This window comes from Chanos chanos, chromosome 7 (genome assembly GCF_902362185.1).
Source record: "Chanos chanos chromosome 7, fChaCha1.1, whole genome shotgun sequence".
In the NCBI taxonomy this organism is placed as follows: domain Eukaryota; kingdom Metazoa; phylum Chordata; class Actinopteri; order Gonorynchiformes; family Chanidae; genus Chanos; species Chanos chanos.
In genome coordinates this window covers 13,451,390-13,463,086 of record NC_044501.1, presented here as the reverse complement: position 1 = coordinate 13,463,086, position 11,697 = coordinate 13,451,390, and the positions used below count along the sequence as shown (strand labels likewise).

Below are 11,697 nucleotides of genomic sequence, written 5' to 3'. Positions count from 1 at the left end.
CGCCTTGTGACACGTCGAGATCCATCAAAGTGCTCACAAGCAGGCTTTGCAGAACATCAAGCGTCTCATGCCTACCAGTCTCATCTGGCGTCGGCTTAAGGGACTTAAAAACATGCTGATGTGAAAATCAGTGGGACAAACCTTAGGAAGACAGAGCAAGTGGAATAATAAGTGGAGAACTCTAACAAAGAAGAAATGGTTGGTGATTTAAAAAAAAAAAAAAGCGTTATCTACTTCACAGCTGCATTGAAAAGTTGTATTTGCACTGCTTATGGATCACAAAGCACTTAACAGTCAAAGTCCAGAGAGCAAATTTAGAGAGAGCAGACAAGAAATATTAATTGGACCAAACAGAATTGTTAAGCAAGGATTTTGTCTTCTTCTTTTTTTTTTTTTTTTTAAACAATTACACAAACATCATCTCAAAGCGAGAACAAGCTCGCGTGATTGTGTCAGTATCGGCACGTGGGTGAAGTCCTTGCTATAACGTATAACTGCCTCCATTACAAGCAGACATGTCAATGTACTGACATCCCACACACCATATCCCTCAAGCTAGGCAACTAATGTAGCAAGAGCAAGCGAAACAAAACTCGATGTGACATCACCGGGGGATGATGTCACCCGATGTTACTCGGAGTCAAACATCTGTCCCTGTGGAGTCACATTTGTGTTTCTGTGTCGTCTGGTTCCATTGGAGAGCAGGATGGGAATGACATCACTTCAGAATCCATCTATCCTCCAACCTCAGAATTACTTTGTGCCATGTTTTGGTGCCTTACATTGACCTTGACACCACGTGGCACTTAAAAAGGGTCACGTTCAAAACAGTATGTGTGTGTCCTTACATTCTGTGTCGTTGGTTATGTTTAAATATGTTTCAACTCCAGAGCTATGAGCTCAGAGTGTTTGTAAAACTTGACAATGATATTTGATATTTTGCCTATGAAGAGATGAGTTATTTTGTAATTTTTTTTTTTTAAGATTTTTGCTTCATACAACAATTTTGTGTGTCAGGAGACAATGTTCAGTATTACAGACCTGTTTTTTTTTCCCTTTCTTTTTTACTTTTATTGTATTGACTTTTTCTAACATATAATATTTTGTACATGATTTTTTAAAAAATTTTATACAAAAACCAAAACATCTACCAGAATCTATTGTGCGTTTGTATACATCTGCATTAATGGCCAAATGACTAACTCAAAAACACCAACACACTCATGTAAATGCAAGCTTGCTGACATTAATAATATGTTGTGTTTTTGGATGTGTCACAGTTGCACCATGATGTGTAAGTTGTCCTGTGGTATTTCTGTGTGATATGTGTGTCAGGGTGAAAGTTGTTCAGTTCTCTCTGAATGACAGAGTATCATCACTGAGGATGAGTCATTGGCTCTTTGTCTATTGTAAACCCATAATAACACTGTTTCTCCAATAGGCCTGCCTATCAAACCACACTCAAATACAGCAATGGGGTCACTCATAGTTTCTCTATGCACTACTCATTCTCTCTCTCTCTCTGTCTCTCTCTCTCTCTCCGTCCCTCCCTCTCTCTCCTTCTCTTTTTCTCTCTCTCTCTCTCACACACTCACACACGCATTTCCATGTACACAAATGCTCACAGTAATAGATGTATAGAAGCATATAGATAGTGACACATGTGGACATTAAAATCCATGTACATGAGTCAGACACTTACATAAATTTGTGATAAATGTGATTGTACAATCACTGCTTACATGAATTACCGACATGATGGTGCCTTCACTCTACGACATCTGTTCTGTTATTTTTTAAGCTGTTGTTCGCATTTCTTATTGTAAAATAGCTACACAGCGTGACTAAAATGATCCTCTCTAAGAACTCACAGGCAGCCCTATTAAGAACTGCCTCCTTGCCAAATTGAGCTATTTATTGCCTCAGGTACATTCAGTCTTAATGCGTTTATTTGCAGGTACCCTGCACTTTACCAGAGCATCCAATGGAGTGGACTCAGTCCATTCATTTAACATGTGCTTGCGGCAGCGCTGATGGGCTTTGTAGTTCAGCTTGTCTTTCACCATTGTTTATGGGTTTGCCATGTTTAGATTGAAAGATTAATTTTAGATGATAAAAAAAAACTATCCACACATCCCTTATTCCAACACTGAATAGTAGTGTAATTATACTTCTTTGAAAGTGTTTTTCTAGTTGGAATTATGTGAAACATGTTATGCACCCCTGAGATTGTTGTTTTGTCTAGTTTGATCATCCATGGACTCCCATATTATCAGAGAAATTAAAAAAAAAGAAAAAACATCTGACTCTTACAAAACGAGAAAACATTACAAACAACTTGATACACTTCCAGCAGAAATTTTCAATGGCCAGACACATTGTCAAGAAACAGAACTTAGGGTAAAGTCTGTAAATAAAATATCTTTAACACACTTGTCTTAAAATTGGTCTGATCTGCAAAACAAATCTCGTTGGCTCATTGGACTCTGCACAACATGTACAGAACAGGTAAAGTAACACTGAGGTTCTTTCATTCATTGGTCTACAATATGTGCCCAACAATGATCAACATGTCCTAGTTGCCTAAAGTTTCTGGAAGAAAACTTTGATAAGGGTGATGTTTTTCAGAACGAACCGCTTTGAAATAAAGCAACAAAAACTATACTGTTTGGCCGCAATCACAGCAGATAGTGTTTGGGAAAGAAACTTTCCCAGCTGTCATCGCACAAGACCTTAGGCTCGTGAAGGTTAAAGAGGCTCGGATATTTCAGAAAGACAATAATCAAAAATGTATTTCAAAGCATGAAGTACAGAAAAGAAAAATAGTCATCTCAGTTGAGATACAGGGAAAAGAGGGAAAAACTCCTGGTTACACAAAGGACATAGATACTCTTATAACTGCCAAAGGAGGTATTGATCATTGGTATTTTATTTAGCACTAACTGACAAGTTGCCCAAATCTTTGTATGTACCATACACGTTTTTTTATTTTTAATATTATTTAATATTATTATTCTCAAACAAACCTTTAAAAAATATTAATTACATTCTGACACATTCAGGAAGTTGTTTCAGTTTGAACCGCAAAGAGATAGAGTCAGCTCCTGCTCATAAAGACATTTTTTTTTAAACATACGGTTTGACCAGGGGAACCTCAGCTTTTACACACGACTGTAGTAACGCAGACACTCTGGAACTTGTCCACTCATGTCGAGACCTGCTCAGAGAGCGCGCTGAGGGGGTAAGGGGAGGAGGATCACGAATTGAGTCTCAGCTACGTGGTGCCTGAGAGTACCAGTCCAGTCCCTCACCCCTCCTCCAAAATCACTATTGAGACGGTCTGACATTAGAGGAAGTCCTTGTGTCGGCCCGAGGTGAAGAGAAATGTATGTGAGGTATGTGGTTCAGCAACTCGGCCTCAGTTTTTCTTACACGCACGCTTGAGCTGACAGACACCATCGCTATGTCACGCTGAATATAATGGATTCACTATAATAAGCATTACTGCGTGAACAAAAAAAAAAAAAAAAAAAAGAAGAAGAAGATGTCTGCCTATCAGCCGGCCAATCTGAGTCAACAGTGTATGCAAAGAATTGGATTCCTGAAACTCCTTGCGCCCTGACTCATTTGTTTCTTTCTGTCAGTTGGTTTTTCCCAATTAGACTCGAATGAGTCAGAGTAAAACAACCGAAACTTCAGTGATGGGCTTGTAGTGATTACATCAGAATGCTGTCTCCCCAGGTTAAAAATGGACATGGAAATTTACGAGGAAGGAAAGCACGCGTGGAGAGGATACAGTCTATTAACAGTTCTTCCATTTGGATGTGATCCAGCTCTGCTGGCAGCATGAGAGGAGCAGAATACGCATGTTGTTATAATCTGGCCAGGTGCTATATCGCTCGCCAAAAACGTCAAAAATGCCAAAAACAATTCCTTCTGGAACTGGGAAACTCACAGAATGACCTGTATGTTCCATTGTTGATTTGAGTGGAACACTAATGGAACCCCAGTTCCTTTACTTATAATAATAGACAATTAGATTCCACGTGGCATTCCAACTGTGCTCTCTAGCAATGGAACTGATGCTACAAGCCAAGTGACAGGATACAGATGAACACCAAGAGAAGAAAAATCATTGCTTCTTGGCATCTGATATATGAAGGCAGCCCAATACCAGGACACAACCTGTCTCTGGCCCTTTAGTCTCAGCTTAACTCTCATAAAACAGTCTATGCCAGGTCAAGCATCTATGTTGATACACACTGACGCTATTCACATTGGGAGAGAAAAAGGCCATTGTACGACTACCCCCCGCAGCATGTCGATGGTGAAAATCTTGCATGTACCAATGCCTTCCGACTTTCCCTCTTGCTCAACACAAGATTACGCAGCTCTAAGATGAAGCTGTATCGGATCTGCTGTTTTGTGGGGTTTTTTGCAGCTGCACTGTGCCTTCTGATTCAAATGCTAATATAAGGGGCCTCCCACTTTGTTTCACAGGTTTGTGTTTACTAGGAATGCCAAAGATGGTAAGAGGCCAGGGACAAGTGTTTGGAAACACTGAAAACAAACACACACACACACTGTTAATACTTGTACATAGTTCCCCCTCATTGATAGCATCAACACCACCAAATGCTTTGTCAAAATTTAAGATAAGTGACCTATTTTGTACTCTTCACTGCATGATGATGGTAAATAGATGCCCCCCCCCCCTCCAGAAACTCTTATTTTTACCTCTTTTGGGGGGATCCAAGCCTTAATTGGGGGGGGTCAGATTGGGACCCTGCTTTTATGGCTTGGATTGCATTTCGGCCATTCAGCATCTGAACACCTAAAATTTGCTCTTCACAAAGTTCCAAACAGTAGACAGCTGAGGTGCTTCTCAATAGACTTTGTCTGTACGTGTGCAGCATCACTGTAGGTCCAATCAGGTATATTCAACAGAATCGCTTCAGAAATATGCGGCCTTCGTTCTCTACAGGTAAATTAAGCTGACCGTTTTGTTTTCTGCTCTACTTCATTATTTGTCTGACCATTCATCGTTTATGGAATTCAGCGACCGTTAGGGGAATGTACAGACAACTTTATTTGTCATCGGCCTGCTCTCCTTTACCAAAGCTCCAGAACCGACAAAGGCTACAGAGGCGAAAGGGACCATTTAAGTCTAAGAAGTTGCTATACTGCCATCTGTTGGTTACTTGGATTAATTCTTTTAGAATTTTACATTACATAGGATTTTACATTCATATGATTATTACCACTAATAATGATCGTAACTAATTAATTATTTAATAGTATCATAAATGGACATCACAGGCTCAACACGCTATAAGCTTTTAGGGTTAAGTCACTGGTTCCAAAGATACATCAAATACCGTCCGCTGGACACTACAAAAGGAAATAAATTAGTGTTAGTAAACAGCATGTGCGAGCAATCCAGTGAATAATAGTTTCTGTCTTTGTACCGGATATTCAGCGATCAAGTTACCTGCCACCAAGCTCTCACCAAATGGTCGCACTGCGTCATATGATGCGCTTTCTGGGTGGGGACGAGGATGCCTCTGTGAGCGAACCAAGGTGAGAGAAGGAGTTTTTCAGCACCTGTACAAGACGAAGCGTACTTAGCAGAAAAGACCACGGACCTTACTTTTTTGGAGGATAACAAGAAATTCGGGCTTTTTCTCTATATTTTTGTTTTACCCCTCCCTTCTTAATACCTGGATTTCTTCCCCCCGCCTTGTTTTTCGCAAATTAAGTTCACCTGTTTCATTGGAATTAGAGAGAGACAATGGGAAGGCCGATACTCACTGCACTGATCCTCGTTTTGTTGTCTGCAGGTAAGATTCAAGTTTTAGTTGGATTATATAAGGTTTAAGAACACCACATATCGGTTGTTTCAGACACTGACATTTCCATGAACGTAATTATTACATTAATAAACCATGTTCGAGAAACGTAAGCGAAACCTCAGCCTACGGTAAAGGTAGGCGCAATTTTACAAACCGGTATCGGTCACGTGACGGAAAGTTGTTTACAGATGAGTCGAAGCTATCCAAAATGAGTTACCATTATAATGCATCTTATTCCTTGTCGCACGTTTAAGCACTTGAAAAGTTTGATTTCTCCCTCTCCTTTGACTCTTTTATTTATGGTTCATGAACTTCGTTTGCCGGAAACATAAGTTAAAAGTATACGGAATGATCTGAGGCGTTTTTGGGTCAAGGCCCTTCGACTGTAGCCTAGTTATTTCTAACATGAGGAAATCGTGTGGAGTGTAAGCTTATCAGCGTTTTCTGTCTCGTAAAAATTTTATTACACTTTTTTCAGGCCTTCCGTAATTTACAAAAGACGCGTAAGGACTAAGATGTTGTTGTTGTTGTTATAATAATAATAATGATAATTAGTAGTAGTATTAAGTGCTGTCAACATTTTCTGAAAAAAATATCGCAGGGGCGATATTTCATTTCTAAGGTCGATTTCAGGGTTACTGCTAGTGTAACAGGAGGCTACTCAGTGAGACATTTTACCTATTACTGCTTTGCAGCTTAAGAGCCAAAATGAAGACAGTGGAAAGTTACCCTGCCATGTTACCCAATTGGGTATCACAGAATTACAAGAAAAGTATACTCCAGATATTTTATTTCCAAAGAAACAACATCTTGACCAGTTTTAGTTTCAGTTGTGATGTTTATTTTATTCATTAACTTTTGCCGAACAAAGATCAGAGTTATGGGACTTTTCACTGAAAGCCAAGCGTGTGTATATGGCAACACTGTGTGCATTGCAGGGAAATGGCTGTGTAGTGAAAGAATTTCCTGGTCTTTGTGTTTTCCAGTTCTGCAGGTTTAGCAGCTTACTCTGTCCTCTTCCTTCTCCCCCATTCTGTCTCTCTTTCTTTCTCTCTCTCTCTGTTTCTCACATGTACACATACAGGTGTGCTGCCCATTCAGGTCATCGTGCCTCAGACAGAGAGGAGCACAACTCTTTTTGCCTCAGTCATCTTGCGCTGTGATTACACCACCTCGGCCAGTAGTCAAGATGTACTCGTCACCTGGCGTTATAAGTCTTTCTGCATGGACCCTGTGCTAGAGTACTACTCCACAGGTAAATCACTAGCACCTAGATGTTGATTTCTCAGGGAGACGCTCTGTCGGAACATGAATGGTCCCACTGTCCTGTTGTGCTAGCCATATGTCTTGTCGCCTGAATCTACAGATTAACCCCTACTGTTCATTGTATTTGTGTGGGCCATTTTCACAGTGTGGGTGCAATTTAACACCCACAGTTGTTTTTATTATGGGTTTACTTTGGGACAGAAGATTTGCAGGCACATCTTAAACAATGATTCCTTGGTTTGTATTTTTTTCAATATAATGAAGTCCATTCTTAAATCAAAACATTTAATTTATTGCATTTTCAACATGTAATAGGACATAATTTTGTCACAGTTCATTCAGATGCTTGGTATAGGATTGTGTTGCTGTCAGTGCTGTTTGCCAGTTTCTGGTTAACAGGTTCTCTGCTTTTGTTGTATGGTACTTGCACCCAAATGATGACACTCATAACTACAACACTCACATATCAGGATTATCTGTTGTCTCATTAGCCTAGTTATCCACATGTTCTATGTATTCATTATCTAAGTCAATTTGGCAAAAAGGGTCTGCCAAATGAATAGATGTCATGTAAACATGTATAAAACCAATAATATAAACAAAAACTGATGCATGACAAACACTGTTCTTGGATCAGTCACTGCTCACATGCATGCTTTACAGATTTGGGAACTGCAAACCATTTGTTTTTGTTTTCTCTCAGGTTTTACACTAATTATACTAAATCATTTTGAATTAGTATAAATGGACTTGATGATGGTGTGGATGGAGATGTGCCAATTGGTCACAAGCTTTAGCTGAATTATAACTTGAGTTCGGCTCTAGATGAGTTGATACCCTGATTGGTGCTGTATATATTTACACACACACTCGCATATATATGAAATGGATTCTGTTCCTTCTGTCCTCAGCATACCAGTCTGCCCTGCAGCTGGGCCAAGATCCTGCCAATGACTGTCCAGACCGCCAGAGGACCGTACGTACGGTCATCCAGAAGAGGGGGACCAATGAACCCACACTGGGCTCAGACTACAGAGAGCGCAAGATCACCATCCAGAACAGTCAGTTTAGGCTTGTGCTTTGCTTTATTTTAATATTTTATTAAGATAACAACAGCATATACTACATCACAGGATTACATTTTTGTTTTACAATATCTAACTAATTATATAACTAACACTTGTGCTACTTCATATACGGATGCTTGTGTAGGTGACATGCAAAAACAAAACAAAACAAAAAAAACACTCGGATAGGACTCTCACATTCATGCATTAGTTTTAGTCTATGAGATGACTGAGTCTACCGTCATTGGTTTTGTATGTCCCATTAGTCAAGCATATGAGTGTGCTGATGGCTGCTGTATTTTGTGTGAACTTCAGAGGCTGACCTGGTCATCAATGAGGTTATGTGGTGGGACAATGGGGTTTACTTCTGCTCTGTCGACGCTGCGGGGGACACCACCGGGGACTCTGACAAAGAAATCAAGCTCATCGTTTACCGTAAGCATCTTGTGTTGCTATCTTGGGAGCATCAGGTCTGATTTCAAAACCACACTCCAGTAGCCTTTTTGAAGTGCTGTGTAAAAGTGGAAATGATCAGGTTTAATACATGACAGAATGATTTCTCTGAAGCCCCTTCTAATCCAGTTTCTCAAGTTTTCCATTGGTTGTCATGAAGGCTCATCCCATTTGAATTTAAGGTGATTGTTTCCTCCTCTTCTGTTCCACAAATGAAGCATTCTACATGAATTCCCTATTGGTATTGTGGATACTGGATCCACAGCTAGACCAGTCAAAGCGAAATATAATTATTAAAATGTTTTAATAGTGTTTTAATCTGAGATTTCCGAGAAGGCTTTGGATCACTTATGAGCCTTGTTTTCTTAGGGAGAAAACATGCATTGTAAAGAAGTCTTGAAACCAAAACAATCTATAATAATAGGGGTCTTCACGATTTATTAAAAGTCATAATAATGAAAAATTGAAAGTGATTCCTTTGAATGGTTTTAATACCAATGTTTCACCCCTTCGTGTTTGGTTTTCTGCATATGGCTTTCGTAACACTGTTTGGAAATCTGTGTCTTGGCCTCCATGCAGTCAACTACACGAATGCTCCAAACCCATTACAGTCCCATAGACCTGTGCTCTTGTGCGAGATTTGGTGGGAAAAAAACCCCCTTTTTTTCCCCCTCCCCTTGTTTCAGATTGGCTGACAGTGCTGCTCATCATTCTTGGGGGCATACTCCTCATCATTCTCCTTGGTGTGTGCTGCTGCCAGTGCTGCCCTCAGAAATGCTGTTGTTATGTACGCTGTCCTTGCTGTCCACAGACCTGCTGTTGTCCCGAGAAAGGTGACACACACACACACACACACACACACACACAAACAATAGGGCCTTTTCTTCTATGATTCCATTCTCTCTCTCTCTCTCTCTCTCTCTCTCTGTGTATTTAGTAACATTCCTTTGTTTACACACCCTGTGATGGACATTGTCATGACTTTTCCGGTACCTTGTTGCATGTTTAAAAGCTCCATGTTAAAAAGCCTGTAACTTTCTTCAGTTTCAATGCACTGACATCCATCGTTTGTCTTTCTGTGTGTCCAGCGGTAATGCAGCACAGGCTGATGAAGGAGGCCCAGAAAGCCATGACGCCCTGGCTGAATGGTCAGCCTGTCTACGCTCCTATGAGCAACCACAGCTCCTCTTATCAAATGAACCCAATGCTGTATGCAGGTAGGTCTCCTCTCATTAGGTAAAGCCAGATACCATTTACAGGTGAGATATCCTGACATAGAATTAAACAGTTTAGAGGGGGTACTTTTCTGAGGTGAGTGTCGTGCTTCTTCTCACATGGAGAAAAATGGAATTAGTCATGGGTCTGAGAACATGTTTTCCACTGAAAAGGAGCATGTGGAATTTGTTGACTCAGCATGTTAAACAAAGCTTGAGCTGAGAATATGTGTTATTGTAGCCTCATATACTTTGTGCCACAGAGGCTATCATGTGAAAAGTGCTCCCTCTAGTGGTATATCTTCCTGACACACTGAGAACAGAAGTGGTCCCAAGGGTTGAGAATAGAATGTTTCCCCTTTTAGCTGTGCACTAACTAGTAACCCATAAACCTGAATCTCCGGCCAGTCAGTTAATTACTAAAGTCAACAACTAGAAAGCACTAACTTAAATTCTTGAGTTACATCCTTAAGCCTTCCAATATTTATTATCTCTAAATCCCGCCTTTATCAATTCCAACAGGCTCTGCATCAGGCAAGATTCCAATGACCCCCATGCCACTCCCCCCTCCACAGCCTGTTGCCATGCCGCCTCCCAGTATGCACGGTAACGGCAGTGCATATGGTAGTGCAAAGGGCACTAACCACATGCTGGACTACTTGGAGAGTCAGGTGAGGGGCATGGACGTCGCCAGCCCTCTAGTCCCTCAGCATGGCATTCCTCTACAGGACATGCCCCCTCCTCCCAAGCACATGCCAAAGAACGTGCCCTTCTCCGCCGGCCCGCCCAGCATGCTCTCCGCGTTGGACGACCGCCCTGTCAATCGCCGACCTCCTCCCGGATCCGGCGGCCGGCCCCCGACCCGCTCCAGCGGCTCTTCCGGTTACGTCCCGCGCCGCGACGACCGGCGACCGCCGTCGCCCACGAGGCGCGGAATGGTGCGCAGCTACAGCCAGGAGGACATGCTGGACGACAGGAGCAGGTACGGAGCGGCCGGCGGCAGGGACGGGTATCGGCCCCGTTCCCGTTCCCGCGACGACCTCCTGGGAGACATTCGGAGGGAAGAAGGCAGAGGACACAGAGGCTACTCTCCCCAGCGTCGGGGGTCCTGGAGCGATGACGACAGCAGGAGAGGAGCACGAGGTGGGAGAGGGGGAGACTGGTCGGACACTCCGCCCAGCTATAGAGAGTATGAGCCAGACTACAAGCCAGGAAAACGCTCCACCGTAAGGATCTGATGCACGCACACCACCATACCAAAAAACTTCCACCCAGTCTAAAACCCACTTCGCTCCTCTTGTATAACAGTGTTGGTTAACAGAACCTTAGAAATAACAGTATTTTTAAAATTCCATTCCTGGAGTCCCATATGATGACATTTTTGTTTGGTTGGTTGATTCTAGTCACAATCTAATTGTTAATCTAGTTCTAGTCATGTTTCCACAAAGCTGAGAAACCTGAGTACACATCATAAATCACGTACATTAGTGCTAAATGGGTGGGTCCCACAGGATATAACTGACAAACTACGTTTAGCCATTTCATTTTGACGTTTCATTTTCAGTGTTTACACCCGCGCTCTTTGACACTCGTTTCATTCAGTATGACTGTAGCTTGGAGTTCACACAATTTTCACTTTCATTTCAGGACAAGAGCTCACGCAGCGGCAACAGCATAGTGATCTGAGGGTTCCTGTCTCCGTCCTTCCATAGCTGGATGCCAGCTAGGTACCTACGGTCAGGCTGCAGACTCCAGACATAGTGTACAATGGCCTTTCAGTGTATGTTGCACAATTGATTTTATGGAATGTTTTTAAAAGTCCAGTAAATTTGACCTTAAATCCCC

General features: G+C 41.7%; 1 protein-coding gene across 1 annotated transcript; it reads left to right on the top strand.

Moving 5' to 3' along the window:
- The first annotated feature begins 5,512 nt into the window (after positions 1 to 5,512).
- Positions 5,513 to 11,538, top strand: ildr1a (immunoglobulin-like domain containing receptor 1a). The gene is made up of 8 exons (XM_030778981.1): positions 5,513 to 5,580; positions 6,932 to 7,107; positions 8,030 to 8,179; positions 8,501 to 8,620; positions 9,325 to 9,471; positions 9,727 to 9,855; positions 10,375 to 11,078; positions 11,500 to 11,538. Exons 1-8 carry the CDS (start codon positions 5,513 to 5,515, stop codon positions 11,536 to 11,538), a joined length of 1,533 nt encoding a protein of 510 aa, XP_030634841.1.
- The last annotated feature ends 159 nt before the right edge of the window (positions 11,539 to 11,697 follow it).

What these genes read in the sequence shown, in the direction of transcription:
- ildr1a (XM_030778981.1), top strand. Translation starts at nt 5,513, where the DNA reads ATGGTCGCACTGCGTCATATGATGCGCTTTCTGGGTGGGGACGAGGAT. An exon ending in GCTAGAGTACTACTCCACAG is followed by an intron (nt 7,108 to 8,029) that starts GTAAATCACTAG and finishes TTCTGTCCTCAG; the next exon opens with CATACCAGTCTGCCCTGCAG. An exon ending in AGCCAGGAAAACGCTCCACC is followed by an intron (nt 11,079 to 11,499) that starts GTAAGGATCTGA and finishes CTTTCATTTCAG; the next exon opens with GACAAGAGCTCACGCAGCGG.